This window comes from Schistocerca americana, chromosome 2 (genome assembly GCF_021461395.2).
Source record: "Schistocerca americana isolate TAMUIC-IGC-003095 chromosome 2, iqSchAmer2.1, whole genome shotgun sequence".
Lineage (NCBI taxonomy): Eukaryota > Metazoa > Arthropoda > Insecta > Orthoptera > Acrididae > Schistocerca > Schistocerca americana.
Window position 1 is genome coordinate 540468631 of NC_060120.1, and position 18841 is coordinate 540487471.

At 39.3% G+C, this 18841-nt stretch overlaps 1 protein-coding gene across 5 annotated transcripts in view; it reads right to left on the reverse strand.

Annotated features, from left to right (window-relative positions):
- The window catches only part of LOC124594786 (transmembrane channel-like protein 5), a 279471-nt gene that overhangs the window by 208085 nt on the left and 52545 nt on the right, over positions 1-18841 (reverse strand). For all 5 annotated transcript variants that reach the window (XM_047133199.1, XM_047133201.1, XM_047133200.1 and 2 more), the window contains exon 2: positions 11509-11719. In XM_047133199.1, the coding sequence (XP_046989155.1) occupies positions 11509-11707 (199 nt within the window). In that variant the 5' untranslated portion in view covers positions 11708-11719. The remainder of the gene's footprint in view (positions 1-11508; positions 11720-18841) is intronic.

The window sequence follows — 18841 nt, forward strand, 5'->3', positions numbered from 1 at the left end:
AGGAATGTACGAATACCTGCAGACAACCACAAAATCTCTATCAGTGTATGTGTCATAATATTGTGCCTTCATCTTTTCAGTGTACAAAATAAGGTCATTAGATGCTGTTTTTGAATGCTGGGTTGATGTCTCCTGAAACTACACTGAGAGGGGTTACGATGCTTCCTGGCCTCCAAGATTCAGAGCAGGTAAGGACTGAACAATCCCTTAAATATTAAATAATGTCTATAGTAAATAACACTTTGGTAACTATTTGAGCATTTATGGTACTTCCCTGATTTGGGAAGGGGAAACTGGTCTCTCAATTAGTATTAATGAGTTACAGGATCATTTCTTATGGGTCATCCATAAAAAGCTGGAGTCAACAATGAACAATCACAGAATTAAAAATAGCATACATTCCTGAATCAGCTTCCACATGGAGAAGAGGCAGTTATAAGGCTCTGCATTATTGAATGATGTCTGTAACACACTGAACCTTTCCAAGACTGCCACATGGCAAGAGTCGCAGGTGGGAGCTGCACAAGATCATAAAGAAAAGAAAGAGTCAAGTAGAAATTGATAATCAATCAATCAGGTGAACAATTCAATATCTTTTGGTAATGGAACACCCACAAACAAATCCAAAATTTCCCTATAAATTTTGAGTTACTTGAAAATTCAACCACAATTTTATCAATTAACAAAATTTTTGAGAGAAAAGGTACCTAACATACTGAGCAACCAAAATCTGGAAACAGATTTCAGTTGTGGTCACTTTGAGATGAGTTAATAATTCACTCAAAATGGTGACAACTGTCAAAAACCACTCAAATTTTAAATGGCCATCTTCTTCTTCATGTACATGTAGTAGTATAGCAAAAATTACCTTTCTGATGGTTGGGACTGTGTGATTACAGGTAACCTCTGTCTGAAAAATGATATGGTCAGTTACTATGTCTCAGTAGGAAGGCTCTGGCACCTTGCCTCCACATAGTTCGCAACAGCCTTGTTTTTTGAAGTCAAAAGACAACCAGAATGTGGCACCAGCCAGACCATATACAGTCACCACGTATTTCCCATTCAGTCTGAGCTCTGAGACGGACCAGCAGCGGCAGTGGCTGCCTCATGCTATTGGCATTTACTGCTATGCAGTAACAGCAATTTAGCTGTTCATTACTTTGAACAAAACAGAGCAATATTGCTAGCATCTGCAGGCCATTTCTTTTGCTTGTTGAGTCCAGGAATTTACACACTGTTGGCAAACCCACAGTGCAACCATGTGGTAACAGTCACCAAAATGTTCAACTTATAAATGTTTTCTGTGTCATTTACCCTTGTGTAATGTCAGTGAAGGCCACCCTCTCCTAAATATTGTGTATGCAAAATTCTACTTTCATAATATATATCCATTTTTATTATTCATTACTTCTTTCTTCTTAATATTGTAATATCCTCTCATATTTCACAGTACCCAAACAAATCAGGGATCTGGAACATTGCCAATAACTTGCATACTGGCTAGGTAATCAATTTAAAATCCCATTATGCTCTTAATGGGTCCCACATTGGCAAACGGGAAATCTCCCTGCTGTGGAAGACAATTGGCTGAAGTTGTGCAAGTCCACCTCATTACTGTCCACAATGGCACATTAGCAACAGGATGCTGTATCCAAAGCTGAGGATGACAGGAGCCTTTGCAAAATACTTCACTTTGGGCTGACCAATACCTCTAGATGTTATTTAGACACATCCTCTGCTTCAGTACAGCAAATAAGAGACCTGTTGTAATACTGTCAATTTATAGAGCACCTACAGGAAATCTTGGAATCTTTCTCAGAGTAAAGCAGCTTTGTCAAAATTGTATAAAAAACACATTTCAGTCATATTACTAGGTGACTAACGTAAATTTCTTGACAAAGTAGCAACACAATAGAATTAGAGCAACTGATGAGCTCTAACAATTTGGTGCAAATAGTAGAATTTCCCACTAGGGTAGCTGACAGTTCTAGTACTCTAATTGATAATGTTTTTGTTGATTAGACTAGGCACAGCACCTTGACAGTCAGTCAAGTCTTAAATGGGCTGTCAAACCATGATGCTGTACTTCTTACTATCCCTCAGTTTGATCTTAAGATAAAACCAAAACCTGTCTGGAAATCTGCGAGACCAATAAATAAACAAACAATGGAGACACACTAGCAGAACCTACAGTTAGTAGACTGGTCTGAAGTATATAATTCAACAGATGTTAACTCAAAATTTAATGTATTTATTAATCAAATAACAAGTCTTTTTTGAAGACGTGTTTCCAAAGAAAAGAGTAAGAGAAAACCAGTTTAAAAATACATTTAAGCCACACATTACCCAGGGCATTAAAGTTTCATGTAAAACAAAAAGACAATTGTATGTGTCAGCCAGATTGTCTAACAATACTGAAATGATGAGGCAATGTAAAGTGTACTCTAAGATATTAAGGACGGTGATGTTGTTGTTGTTGTTGACTTCAGTCCTGAGACTGGTTTGATGCAGCTCTCCATGCTACTCTATCCTGTGCAAGCTTCTTCATCTCCCAGTACCTACTGCAGCCTACATCCTTCTGAATCTGCTTAGTGTATTCATCTCTTGGTCTCCCTCTATGATTTTTACCCTCCACGCTGCCCTCCAATACTAAATTGGTGATCCCTTGATGCCTCAGAAGACGTCCTACCAACCGGTTCCTTCTTCTTGTCAAGTTGTGCCACAAACTCCTCTTCTCCCCAATTCTATTCAATACCTCCACCTTATCTTCAGCATTCTTCTGTAGCACCACATTTTGAAAGCTTCTATTCTCTTCTTGTCCAAACTATTTATCGTCCATGTTTCACTTCCACACATGGCTACACTCTATACAAATACTTTCAGAAACGACTTCCTCACATTTAAATCTATACTCGATGTTAACAAATTTTTCTTCTTCAGAAATGCTTTCCTTGCCATTGCCAGTCTACATTTTATATCATCTCTACTTCGACCATAATCAGTTATTTTGCTCCCCAAATAGCAAAACTCCTTTACTACTTTAAGCGTCTCATTTCCTAGTCTAATTCCCTCACCCTCACCAGATTTAATTTGGCTACATTCCATTATCCTCGTTTTGCTTTTGGTGATGTTAATCTTATATCCTCCTTTCAAGACACTGTCCATTCCGTTCAACTGCTCTTCCAAGTCCATTGCTGTCTCTGACAGAATTACAATGTCATCGGCGAACCTCAATGATTTTATTTCTTCTCCATGGATTTTAATACCTACTCCGAATATTTCTTTTGTTTCCTTTACTGCTTGCTCAATATACAGATTGAACAGTATCAGGGATACGCTACAACCCTGTCTCACTCCCTTCCCAACTACTGCTTCCCTTTCATGTCCCTCAACTCTTATAACTGCCATCTGCTTTCTGTACAAATTGTAAATAGCCTTTCGCTCCCTGTATTATACCCCTGCCACCTTCAGAATTTGAAAAAGAGTATTCCAGTGAATATTGTCAAAAGCTTTCTCTAAGTCTACAAATGCTAGAAACAAAGGTTTGCCTTTCCTTAATCTTTCTTCTAAGATATGTCGTAGGGTCAGTATTGGCTCATGTGTTCCAACATTTCTACGGAATCCAAACTGATCTTCCCCGAGGTCGGCTTCTACCAGTTTTTTCATTTGTCTGTAAAGAATTCACATTAGTTTTTTGCAGCTGTGACTTATTAAACTGATTGCTTGGCAGTTTTCACATCTGTCAACACCTGCTTTCTTTGGGATTGGAATTATTATATTCCTCTTGAAGTCTGAGGGTATTTCACCTGTCTCATACATCTTGCTCACCAGATGGTAGAGTTTTGTTAGGACTGGCTCCCCCAAGGCTGTCAGTAGTTCTAATGGAATGTTGTCTACTCCCGGGGCCTTGTTTCGACTCAGGTCTTTCAGTGCTCTGTCAAACTCTTCACACAGTATATCATCTCCCATTCCATCTTCATCTACATCCTCTTCCATTTCCATAATATTGTCCGCAAGTACATCGCTCTTGTATAGACCCTCTATATACTCCTTCCACATTTCAGCTTTCCCTTCTTTGCTTAGAACTGGGTTTCCATTTGAGCTCTTGATATTCATACAAGTGGTTCTCTTTTCTCCAAAGGACAGTGATACAGGAATCAGAAAGCATGTACTTAAAAGAGGAAATTTATAAATCTGATAACAAAATGAAAAACATATGGAAATATGTGAAAAACGAGACTGGGAAAAGATCAGCTGCCAAAGAAATTACTAGTTTAAGAAAAGGGTGCAATACAGTGAATGGATCTGAAATAGTGGCTAATATTTTCAACAATCATTTCTTAACAGTCACAAATCAAATGGAGTGCCTGGGTTCTGTACAGAAAGCTATAGAATTCATGAATAACACCTTAACTAACAGAACAGATGAGATGTGTATTCAGAACATGGCAGTGAAAGAAATAGAAAAAGTAATTCTGTCTTTAAAAAGTAAAAACTCTGCTGGAGTTGATAACATTTCCAGCAAATTATTGAAATATTGTTGTAGAGAAGTAAGTACAGTCCTCAGCCATATTTGTAATAAGTCACTGGAAGAAGGCGTATTCCCTGACACACTAAAATATGTTCTTATGAGGCCAATTTTTAAAAGGGAGAAAAGACTGATGCTACAAATTACTGACCCATTTCATTACTCTTAGTTTTTTTCTAAGGTACTAGAGAAATTGATGCACAACTCGATGGTTGAGCACCTTAGTAAGTACAGCACCCTTAGCAGTAGTCAGTTTGGCTTTCGAAAAGCGGTATCAACCAAGGTTGCAACATTCATTTGTTGACAATGCTTTAGAATCCATAAATAATAACATGCTGACAGTTGGAATATTTTGTGACCTGTCAAAAGCTTTTGACAGTGTAAGTCACCATATTCTCCTGAATAAAGCCAACACCTGAACAGTAGACAAATAGCTTGAATACTTTTTGTGTGGTAGAAAGCAGAAAGTAATCATGGAAGGACTGCATGGTGGACGGATGTCCTCAGACTGAAGCTCCACTGCCACTGGAGTACCTCAACGCTCAGTATTGGGCCCACTTCTTTTTCTAATATTTGTAAATGATCTGCCACTATGCACAGAACATGAGAAAATCACCATGTTCACTGATGACACTACCTTACCAGTTCCAAGTTCTTGGTTCTGCGTAAAGACAAGAAACAAAGTGGCACTACCATATTCAAGATCTGTGCAAAAGGTTAAGCTCAGCAACATTTGCCTTGAGAATCATGTTAGTCAGTAGTGAGATGACCACAATAAAAACAGAATACTTTGGCTATTCCCATCAACTTATGGCCCACAGTGTAATATTCTGGGAAATTTACCGATAGCAAGAAAAGTGTTCCATGCATACAAGCGAGCCATAAAAACTGTGTATAGAGTGCATCCTAGACACTCGTGCAGAAATCTATTGAGAGATCTTCAGATCTTTACAACAACAGCTCAGTTTTTTTCCCTGATGTGCTTTGTTTCAAAAAACAGCAACTTATTTAAAACCAACAGTTTGTACCATAATTAAAACACCAGACGAAAACTTGATATTCAATACGATCTAAAAACAAAGACCAAGGTGCAGAGGGGGATTTTATACAGTGACACCCAGATGTTTAATCCCTTCCACCAATAGTTAAAGACAGCGTTAAGATGGCGCTAGTAGGTCAGTGCAGTGGTGCATCAGTCTCAGTAGAAAAGCAATTTTATAATAACTCATCATGTAAAAAATGTGAAATACGTGTGACGAAGGGCATCCTGTGTTTGAAGTGCAACTTCTGGTCACATGAGAGGTGTGCGAACATAAACCTGAAGTTCATAAATGACAATATTTGTTGGCCCTGTGGTGATTGTGTGTGTGACAAATGTGAAAATCTTCTCAATGTGGTACACACAGAAAACGAAATTATCAGGTTATTAAATAGTGATATTGAAACCCTCAAGAAATCAAAAAACTCGTAAGTGAAACAAGCTTGTGGTCTAGTGAAAATAACCACAAAAACAGTCATATTGATATTGTTAAATGTGATTTGCAAACCGAAAAACATGTTTGTGACTAAACAAACGTAATATCAAACTTTGAATATGTCGAAACTGCAAATAAATTTACGTGTACTGCAATAAAGCCGAAAAACAGAACTCGAAACTGTCATGAAAGTTGAAAAAAAATAAAAATAAAGCACTAGAAATGGTGCACCAGTTACAGTGCACTAGACTCAGCCAGCAAAACAACGATTAGTGTAAGCGAAAGTAAATATAACAAATCCTCTGATAAAGGCCGAAACAGAAAAATTCTAATGCCTGGAAGCACAAAAAAGATATTACTGTATGCGGATAGCCACGGAAAAAGTCTTTTAGCTTCCCTTCATGAAGCTTTACACAACGAATATTCTGTATTTGCAAAAGTTAAACCCGGAGATACATTAAGTGCTGTAGTAGAGAATTTATCAGAAACAGAGAATCTGAAAAAAGACAATCACATAATCACTGGTGGCGCCAACGGTGTTTATAAAAACGAGAGCAAGTCAGCACTCGCAATTTACAGGAAGTTATTACCAAAACTGTACAACACAAATGTTACCCTAATAAATAATTGAGCGCTATAATTTAGAACTGCAGAAACTATGTAAAAAACAAAATCATGCACGTGCTAGACATAATCAAACTGAAACGTGAAGAATACACCAGGCACAGACTTCACTTAAACAGAAATGGAAAGCTTAAGTTAGTGAACCAGATAACGGACCTTTGTAAGGAGCTGCATAAAACCACGGACCGAATCACCTTAGATTATAATCAACAAGTTTTTTTAGGCTCAATTTCAAGCAACACGATTTTACTAAACTAAACCTCTTGGATTGGAAAGAGCGCTGTTCATATGCTGAAGAAACTGACTTGGAAGTGAGTACATTGTCATTACAGTGCAGTGTTAAAGACTTGTGTAATAATTCGACTGATTAAGAATACCATGTCACAAAGTGTTTTATAATATCAGTGCCCTTTAGGATAATACATCTAAATGTGCAGTATCTTAGAAGAAGAAAAAAAACTCAATTTGCTGCAAGTATGCTAAGCACACCTGTTAGTAATTACAGAACATGGACTAAAAGATAATGAAATAGAGTATTACAAACTAGATGGTTACGCGTTAGCAGGTAGCTATTGCAAGCAACAACACAAAGGGGATGGGGTGGCAATATTTGTGAAGGAACATCTTCCATTTAAGAAAATCTAAAAATACTGCAAAGAAGGAACATTCAGAAGGTCAGCTAAACAAAGTTATTGGTATGTGCCACCCACCAAATACAGATGTGTTGTACTATCTTGATAGACTTTAACAGGGCCATTAGACAAACAGGCCCCACTGGCCTTAGCATAGTTGGAGACTTAAATATTGATGCAAACTCCTGTAGTATAACCTATCTGAAAATAACAGATATATTAAACTCATATAAACATCACAAATATAGTGAATTCTGACACTAGAGTAACAGAGTCAGCCCCAGTAAGACAGATTATGTAATAATCAACAAAAATGTGAAAGACAGAGTTAACTTTCAAAGTGTTGGTTTTCATTACTCAGATCACTATTATCAGGTATTAGAATATTTAAGGTTTGTTGTACCAACAGAAACTAAGATAACTGAGAAGTGGATCCTGAATGGCACCAGCATCAGTGCCTTCAAAATTAAGTTAGCAGAGGAGAAACGAGACCCTATTTACCAAACTAAAGGGTCAGAAAACAAATGGGAAAAATTTTATAGGACAGTGCTGAAGCACTTCGACTGCTGCTGCCCTCTCAAAGAAATAACCAGGGTACAAACCAACTCTCCTCTCTAAAGTAATACTAGGCCAAAACTTACACCTCGCTGATTAAGTTAAGGCAGAATATATATATGATCTGGACTGTTTATATAAGGAAACAAAGCAACATGTATTTAAGGAAAAGTACAATCAGGCCAAAAAAACTTTTAAGACAGACCTTTTACACCTGAGGAAACAGATAAACGATGTTGCAATAGAGCATTCAACCAACATAGGTAAGGCATCCTGGAGACTAATCAATAAACACTGTAAAGCCACCAGCAAGGGACAGAGTGAACCAGTTAGCATTAGACACGAGGGCCATCTAGTGAAAGATCCAAATGAAAGGTTTAATTTATTCAATAAGCATTATATCTCTCCTTTTGACCAACCAGCCCCTATTATAGATCTACAGGCTGGCACACCAAATGATGTCATGGATGGTATAGATCTCAGATTTATGGAGGTTAACCAACAGGAAATACTTAACACAATACAAAAGCTAAAGAACAAGCATTCTTCTGGATGGGGTGGTACCTCAAGAGTGGTGTTAAAGAAATGTGCCAATGAAATAACTAAACCCCTTACCTACATTATCAACTGTAGTATTAATGAAAACATATATCCAAATGCCTTAAAAATAAGTGTACTTCAGCCAATCCATAAAAAAAGGAAGTAAAGAAGAAGTTTCAAATTGCAGATCGATATCACTAATCCCTACCTTCAGTAAAATATTCGAAACAGTTATCCTATCACAACCCACAACATTTTTCTCAAGACACAAAATACTTACCGAATCGCAGCATGGGTTTAGGAAAGACCTAAGCACAGCCACTGCTGTTACCAGTTTCTTCCATGAAGTATATAGCAGTACAGAACAGGGTATGCACACTGGCGAATTATTCCTTGACTTGAGCAAAGCTTTTGACTCAGTAAACTATGAGCTTCTCTTAAAAAAACTGCAGGCACACAATATCAGTGATGTATCAATGGCTGGCTGGTTGGTTTGTGGAAGGAGACCAGACAGCGTGGTCATCGGTCTCATCGGATTAGGGAAGGATGGGGAAGGAAGTCGGCCGTGCCCTTTCAGAGGAACCATCCCGGCATTTGCCTGGAGCGATGTAGGGAAATCACGGAAAACCTAAATCAGGATGGCCAGACGCGGGATTGAACCGTCGTCCTCCCGAATGCGAGTCCAGTGTCTAACCACTGCGCCACCCCGCTCGGTATGTATCAATGAGACGTCTATCCATCTATCTGGTGAATCAGAAACAGGGTACCAAACTTACACATCAAATTGACAATAAGATCTTAACTTTTAAATCCACAAGTGAAACAGTGACACAGAGTCCCTCGAGGCTCAATTCTTAGACCTTTCCTCTTTTTTGCATATATTAATGCCATTGTACACCCCGTTAACTCACACACTGTAAATTATGCTGTTGACACATTAGTTTTATTTCATGGTAAAGATTGTGAGAAACTGAAATTTTCAGCAAGTAATGGGATACTAGAATTAAGTTCATATTTTCATGCACAAGAATTAAAGGTCAATGTAAATCAATCCCAGATGCTAATATTTACAACTGGCAGTTCACACCACTCATGCATAAATGAGGTATGCAGCATAGTGGCAGAGGAAGCAAATGAGTGTACATTTCTAGAGGTCCATCTTGACGCAAACCTCCAGTGGATCAGCCACATTAACGCTGTATGTAAAAAAAGTCAGCAATAGGTTGTGTCTTCTTAGCCAACTGTCCAAAATGGTGCCCACCCAAACGCTTAAAACTATGTGTTAGAGGACAATCCATCCCCATCTTAGCTACTGTATAGAAATATGGGTTCTGCTGCAGACATTCGCCTTAACAGAGTACAGTGAAGTTAGTGAAAGCTTCGTTAAGTGAAGTTAGTGAAAGCTTCGTTAAGTGAAGTTAGTGAAAACTTCGTTAAGTGAAGTTAGTGAAAACTTCGTTAAGTGAAGTTAGTGAAAACTTCGTTAAGTGAAGTTAGTGAAAACTTCGTTAAGTGAAGTTAGTGAAAACTTCGTTAAGTGAAGTTAGTGAAAACTTCGTTAAGTGAAGTTAGTGAAAACTTCGTTAAGTGAAGTTAGTGAAAACTTCGTTAAGTGAAGTTAGTGAAAACTTCGTTAAGTGAAGTTACTGTTCGTCATTCATCTAATTACACCTTCTTCTACAGGACACTATTACTACAAAAAAGAAGGTTAAGGATTAGACATGAACTAGTCTCTAAAGACTCTTGCCTTGATGTTTTCAGAGAACACAAAAACTTCACCATATACTCTTTGTACCTTTATAAATTAATTACTTTTTTGTCTCACAGAAAACTGAAGTAACTAAATGTAGTGATATACATGACCACAACACCAGGTTCAAAGAAAATTACTACCGACAAAGAACAAGAATAAAAATGACGGACCACAGCAAATATACTAATGGACTGCTATGGTATAATGAACTGCTAGAGCCTAAGAAAAACAGTAATAAAAAGCAATTCAAATGAAAACTAAAAGAATTCTTAATTGAAAAGTGTCTCTATTCATTCAATGAATTTTAAATGTTTAAGTGCTGTAAAATAATGTATAAAAAAAATTGGCTGTATTAATATGTATAAGATGTAATGTATTTCGACAAATATCAATCTACTGTTTAACTACTACCTGTAAGGCTAAGATCTAAATGTATTTTACGTTTGTGACTGTACCTGATGCTTGCAAAAGCCATTAATGACTCCATGAAAAAAAAGAGAGAGAGAGAGAGAGAAAAGAGAGAGAGAGAGAGAGAGAAAAGAGAGAGAGAGAGAGAGAGAGAGAGAGAGAGAGAGAGAAAAGGAAGGGAAAAAAAAGGCTACATAAATAAATAAAACTGGTCGGAAACACATCCATGTTTAAAGAACAGCTGATGGAGTTCCTTCTAGATTGATCTTATTATAATATAGATGAATTTCTAAGCCAAAATGCATAATACCTCCTGAGCATGCTTAAATCTATTTTTGTGGTCTTTATGGCCTAATCATCATTCTTTGTCTATCTACAGTGTAATTTAAAACTGATATGTGTATATATATCTGTATGTATAACTGTATATGCATAGTCATAACAGTTTAGTCATACAGTCACGTATAATAACTCATACGTAAGGTTATATGTTAGCTCATGTGATCCTGTAATTTATATGATAAGAACAATATACTTGTACACTATGCAATAATTTGTAAAAATCTGACTCATTCTATATCCGGAGATATATTCTCATACGGATCTACAGAACTCGAAATAAATAAATGAAATAAAATTCTATGGGTGGTTGTGTCTTTTGAAAGAACTTCTCATGGTTCCCATACTTATAATGAGTTTTTAAAAAATGTTCACTTGAATTCAGAAACACTTGACATGGTTTCAGCAGTAACCTTAATCAATAAGGAATTTAGTTCAAGGAAAGATAAAGATATTGTTTGACATTTAAGTGTAGCACATCTCCTTTTCCAGTAATAAAGAAAAATTATAGAAGAAAAATCTACTGGACATTTGCATAAAAATATCTAGCAGCAAATGTACAACATGATATATTTCCAAACCACACTTCATATGAACATGGAATATGTATGTATATAAGTTTAAGCATGTATTGCATTTAAAAGAAATACATACCAGCAGTGGTCACATGTTTTGTGCTTCTTGGCTTTCTTAATGTGCTCGAGGCACTTGCACCAAGGCTGTGTGATGGCATAGATGATATTAAATCATTTTGAAGTTGGGAAGATTCATAATGAACATGTCTAGAAGTTGATGGATTCTGTCTAGTGCCTGCTCCAGTCAAATCATTAAGCATCACACTTTGGGTGTCCATGATTGTACAATCCTGATGACCATCAAAGGATAATTAGAAATAGTAAGAATCAATAAGAACATTACAGATATAAAACTAACAAACTACATGATTAAAATAGCATCTAACGCAAATCTCAAGAACATAAAATAGGTGTTATAACTACAAAGGTCATAAACAAATTTGCAATAAATCATAGCGATCAAATTTCTGGAAGTTAAGAAACTCTTCCATATAAATGATTCTTTCACAAACAGAAGAACCAGTTTAAAGATTGTGTAAACAGTACAATAGAACTTTACAGCTCTCCATTCCTTCTCAGAATAAAGTTTAACTGAAATGGACAACATTTTCTAAATTTAATTAACAGTACAGTTAAACACTTGGAGCTAAACTCACAAGGTGAGCATGATGAACTTGTGCACTATCTTCTTGGAAGATGAATGAGAGGTTGGAGAATAATGTGTCAATATCCAGCAGTTCACAAACTACACTCAATAGCAATAAGAGACACCTATCTTCAGTACATGATACTGGCTCGTCTTTTTGCTGAATCTGTAAGACTGCATGCCTGAAACATGCATTGGCAAGATAGACGGTGATCTATGGCATCTCTCCCAAAAGAGCACAATGCTTGTGCACACACTAATGTTTTGGAGCACACTGTTCATAGTACATTGCTGAACATGAAGCTCCACAGCAGACCACCCCTACATGTTCAAATGTTGACCACACAACATCATCAATTATGATTGCAGTTGGCACAGAACAACCGATAGTTAATTTTAAAATTTTCCCGGCGAATTGAATGTTCAAACAAATTTCGGCCTTGCAGCCGGTCGTCGTTCAATACTTCACATGATATTTCAACTGGGCACCTGCCAGTCATCTTCAGGTGAGCCGTAGCAGACTGGCGAAAATGTCCTCCGTTCCGCAATATATAGCGTACTGTAACTATTCTGCGCATGTGTCGAAAACTTGATAGTTGAACCACACTGCCCGCCGGCAGCGCCCTCGCTGGTGGAATAGTGGAACTCAGTCGCCGTCTGCGTTGCTGTTTGCCACAGCCGTCGACACACTCTGTCTTCTTCGATTTGAGCAAATCGTGGAGATGATGGGATTCCATGCACTGTCCAGCTGGTAGCCGCTGTCACGGTTTAACAGATTTCCGCCAGTCGTATTTCTACGGATTCTTTAATAATGGAATCCCAGAAAGACGTTGCTGTGGACAAAATCATTGTTTTCTCATACTCCATTGAATGTCCAGTAGAAATACAATGTTCAGCAATAGCGGACTTGCTTGGCTGCAAAAGGCGGGTTTAACGTTGATGTTCAGTGCAGCGTTCTTTCACGGTGCGTGTGGTTTGACCTATGTAAGCCATACCACATTGGCACGGTATTTTGTAAATTCCGGCCTTTCGTAGTAACAGAATGTCCTTAACTGATCCTACAAGGTCCGCAATCTTCGATGGTGGGCGGAAAACCACTTTTACCTGAAATTTTTGGAGGATTCTTGCTATATTAAACGAAGTGTTGCCAACGAAAGGAAGAAAAGCTAAAGATTGTTCTGGCATGTTCTCCTCTTTATTCACTTCCTGCTTCCTAGTTTTAATGTTAGTGCCCTGTTAATCTGCCGGATGGAATACCCATTTTTGCTGAATACTATCTTTAGATGGGCGAGTTCTTGAGGTAAGCTATCTAGATCTGAGACAGTATGAGCTCTATGAACAAGTGTTTTAAGCAAACTCATGGTTTGCGATGGGTGACGGCAACTCGATGCTTGCAGGTACAAATCAGTATGAGTGGGTTTCCGGTAAACTGAATACCCTAGAGAACCATCATTCATCCCTCGAACCAGGACATCCAAGAAAGGCAAACAACCATCTTTCTCTATTTCCATGGTGAACTGGATGTTGTTATGAATGGAGCCGAGGTGATGTAGAAACTCCATTAATTTATCTTCTCCATGAGGCCACACTATGAAAGTGTCATCCACATACCACCAAAAAAACTGTTGGTTCAGGGCAGTTGATTCAAGCGCTCTCTCTTCAAAATCCTCCATAAAAAGGTTGGCCACCAAAGGAGACAGGGGACTACCCTTGGCAACACCGTATCCCTTCTGGCGACGGCTTCTGTGGCAACAGTCGATCAAATTTTGATATCTGCCGACAATTAGCATCATTGTGGATCCAATCAAACTTGGCCGAAGTCACTCCATCAACCCAGTCCCACAATACAGGAGAAAGATACCTTGCAACCTTCAGATGTAACTGGTAAAGTTCTGCTGAAATAGCATCTAACCTTCGTCTTGTATAGCAAATCCTCTCCTTGACAATAGCATGACTAGCCTTCTCAGTAATCTTCCGTGCAGTAGTGGTCTTAATGAAATGAGTCACTCTAGCAAATTTAGGTATAATGCCATGGTCCCAACATCTCAATAAAAAGGTTAATGAACTTAAAAGCTTTGCTCTTTTACCACGTAGCTTCTCGAAACTTCGGATATGTGAGGCCATCTCCTCCCCGTAAAGGCGTCTGATGTGAATTTTAAAATTTGTTTGAACAGTCAATTCGTCAGGAAAATTTCCGCCCACCATCGAAGATTGCGGACCTTGTAGGATCAGTTAAGGACAATCTGTTACTACGAAAGGCCGGAAATTACAAAATACCGTGCCAATGTGGTATGGCTTACATAGGTCAAACCACACGCACCGTGAAAGAACGCTGCACTGAACATCAACGTTACACCCGCCTTTTGCAGCCAAGCAAGTCCGTTATTGCTGAACATTGTATTTCTACTGGACATTCAATGGAGTATGAGAAAACAATGATTTTGCCCACAGCAACGTCTTTCTGGGATTCCATTATTAAAGAATCCGTAGAAATACGACGCGGAAATCTGTTAAACCGTGACAGCGGCTACCAGCTGGACAGTGCATGGAATCCCATCATCTCCACGATTTGCTCAAATCGAAGAAGACAGAGTGCGTCGACGGCCGTGGCAAACAGCAACGCAGACGGCGACTGAGTTCCGCTATTCCACCAGCGAGGGCGCTGCCGGCGGGCAGTGTGGTTAAACTATCAAGTTTTCGACACATGCGCAGAATAGTTACAGTACGCTATATATTGCGGAACGGAGGACGTTTTCGCCAGTCTGCGACGGCTCACCTGAAGATGACTGGCAGGTGCCCAGTTGAAATATCGTGCGAAGTATTGAACGACGACCGGCTGCAAGCCCAAAATTTGTTTGAACAACGGATAGTTGACCGTTGATCAATAGAAACACATCAGTTCTTCAGGTGAATCACATTTTTGCTACACTACATCAATGGTTACCTCGACGAACACCATCTTCATGGTGAACTGCAGCTCAAAATGCGCAGCGCGCCACAGACACAGGCTGGCGGGAGCACTATTATGCTATGGTAAGTGTTGTTCTGTGCTTGAATGGACCTGAGATAGTAATCAAAGACACACGGACAGCTGTGAACTACTTGCTTCACTTCACACTTGATTTCTTCCCTGACAATTATGTCATGTCAGTATGATTGTTCATGTCCCGGAGCATTGTAGTCAACTCACATTGATGTCTTGGCAACCAAATTTGCCTGCTGTAAATCCCTGCTGTAAATCCTATGGGACCCATCTGGGTCGCTATCGGGTGCCAACATCGTATACAAGAATCATCAGCCTTTAATTGTGCAAATTACGTGACCTGTGTGTAGACATATACAGGGCTATTACAAATGATTGAAGCAATTTCATAAATTCACTGTAGCTCCATTCATTGACATATGGTCACAACACACTACAGATACGTAGAAAAACTCAAAGTTTTGTTCGGCTGAAGCCGCACTTCAGGTTTCTGCCGCCAGAGCGCTCGAGAGCGCAGTGAGACAAAATGGCGACAGGAGCCGAGAAAGCGTATGTCGTGCTTGAAATGCACTCACATCAGTCAGTCATAACAGTGCAATGACACTTCAGGACGAAGTTCAACAAAGATCCACCAACTGCAAACTCCATTCGGCGATGGTATGTGCAGTTAAAAGCTTCTGGATGCCTCTGTAAGGGGAAATCAACGGGTCGCCCTGCAGTGAGCGAAGAAACGGTTGAACGCGTGCGGGCAAGTTTCACGCGTAGCCCGCGGAAGTCAACGAATAAAGCAAGCAGGGAGCTAAACGTACCACAGCCGACGGTTTGGAAAATCTTACGGAAAAGGCTAAAGCAGAACCATTACCGTTTACAATTGCTACAAGCCCTGACACCCGATGACAAAGTCAAACGCTTTGAATTTTCGGGGCGGTTGCAACAGATCATGGAAGAGGATGCGTTCAGTGCGAAACTTGTTTTCAGTGATGAAGCAACATTTTTTTCTTAATGGTGAAGTTAACAGACACAATGTGCGAATCTGGGCAGTAGAGAATCCTCACGCATTCGTGCAGCAAATTTGCAATTCATCAAAAGTTAACGTGTTTTGTGCAATCTCACGGTTTAAAGTTTACGGCCTCGTTTTCTTCTGCGAAAAAAAACGTTACAGGACACGTGTATCTGGACATGCTGGAAAATTGGCTCATGCCACAACTGGAGACCGACAGCGCCGACTTCATCTTTCAACAGGATGGTGCTCCACCACACTTCCATCATGATGTTCGGCATTTCTTAAACAGGAGATTGGAAAACCGATGGATTGGTCGTGGTCGAGATCATGATCAGCAATTCATGTCATGGCCTCCACGCTCTCCCGACTTAAGCCCATGCGATTTCTTTCTGTGGGGTTATGTGAAAGACTCAGTGTTTAAACCTCCTCTACCAAGAAACGTGCGAGAACTGCGAGCTCGCATCAACGATGCTTTCGAACTCATTGATGGGGACATGCTGCGCCGAGTGTGGGAGGAACTTTATTATCGGCTTGATGTCTGTCGAATCACTAAAGGGGCACATATCGAACATTTGTGAATGCCTAAAAGAACTTTTTGAGTTTTTGTATGTGTGTGCAAAGCATTGTGAAAATATCTCAAATAATAAAGTTATTGTAGAGCTGTGAAATCGCTTCAATCATTTGTAATAACCCTGTAGTGCCACGCACCTCCACAAACCCACAAACAAATTGTCAGATCCCGGATATGCAGAATCAGTGAAGTATATCATTCCAAAGATCGCAAACAAATTTTGGCTCTTCAGTGAATATTTGCCTGTCCAACTTCTGTGACTGCCCTTTTTAGCATCCCTCTCCAACAAAACTGTCTACTGTGTTACCCATTATCTATCAATTAGAGAACACTGGCTTTCATCAAAATTCCTCGGTACATCAGTATTCCATTTCTTTTGGGTTGGGTTGTGTGGGGAAGGAGGCCAGACAGCGAGGTCATCGGTCTCATCGGATTAGGGAAGGACGGGGAAGTAAGTCGGCCGTGCCCTTTGAAAGGAACCATCCCGGCATTTGCCTGGAGTGATTTAGGGAAATCACGGAAAACCTAAATCAGGATGGCCAGACGTGGGATTGAACCGTCGCCCTCCCGAATGCGAGTCCAGTGTCTAACCACTGCGCCACCTCACTCGGTATTCCATTTCTTTTCATGTAGATTCTTCTTGACTATTCTCATAAACTGCAGCCTACTCTTCATCGTTATTAAATTGTGGTCTTAGTCTGCATATGTTCCTGAAAATGTCTTACAATCAAATATCTGGTGTTGGAATCTCTGTCTGACAATGATGATGTAATCCACCTGCAGTCTTCCTATGGCTCCTGGCTTTTTCTAAGTACAACTCTTCCTCTTGCGATTTTTGAATAGTGTATTCGTTATTACCAACTGAAGCTTACTGCAGTACTCTATTAGTCTTCCTCCTCTCCCATTCCTAGTACTGAGCCTGTACTCTCATGTAACCTTGTCTTCTATTCCCTCTCCTACTACCACATTCCAATCACCCACGATTATTATATTTTCAACTCATTTAGGTACCGAATTACATATCAAGATCCTCATATACTTTCTCTACCTCTTCATCTTCTGCTATGTCAGACTGTATACTTTAACAATTGCTGTTCGCCCTGGTTTGCTGTTAACTCTTATGAGAATAATCTTATTACTGAATTATTCAAAGTACATCACTCTCTGCCCTACCTTCCTATCTGTAATGAACCATGGTCCAGTTATACAATTTTCTACTTCTGTAAATCTTACTCTATTTTAGTCTGACCAGAATTTCTCATCTTCTTTCCATTTTACTTCACTGATCCTCAATATACATATTGAGTCTTTGCATTTCCCTTCTCAGGTTTTCTATCTTCCCTACCTCATTCAGACTACTGGCACTCCATGTTCTAACTTGTAGAACATAATCCTTTTGTTGGTTATTCAGTCTTTTTCTCATTGTCACCCCCTTGGCAGTTCCCTCCCAGAGACCCAAAAGTGGAACTAACCTGGACTCTTCTGATATTCGAGAAATCATGATGCCACTTTTTCAATTACAGGGCACAAGTCATGTGGACACATAATAAGTGCCTAATGCTGTGCTTTCAATTGCCTTCTGCTCTCTTCCTTCCACTGATCATTGTTGATTCTTTCATCTTTTATGGTCAGTTTCCCACCCCAAGAACGATAGGGTGCCCTGAGCTTCTGTCCATTCCTCTTCCTTCTTTGACAAGGCCACTGGCAAAACAAGAGTGACTACCTATGACAGAAGTCTTTGGCCGTCACTGATGACGATTTTTATTTGAAATTTAAGCAGTAGCTGGAACTGAACATGGAACACAGGATGTTTTGATTATGGGTCAAAGATATTGCTTGCTCATCATTTATATAAAGGATCAAATCAAAACTAGGAAAAAGGTAAGAAAACTGTTTCTTGTTTCAGAATTAATCACAATAAGTGGTACCACTTATTACACTGTGAGACAAGACAGTAATGCCTTCATGAAAAAATATTTGTGGTTGCCTACAGAACTGTGACTGTACCCAGGAGTGCACCTCTTCCCAGCAAACTTCTGCAGTGTAGTCTAAACAACCTTAGCAACATGTGGGCTGGCTCACACCTTCAATCTCTTCCCGTGTGATTTCCATATTTTTGGATCCCTATAGAGAGACATTCTTTGTCATCAATTTGCTTTGGGTAAAGAGGTGCAAGTCTGGGTACAATCATGATTCCACAGGCAACTGC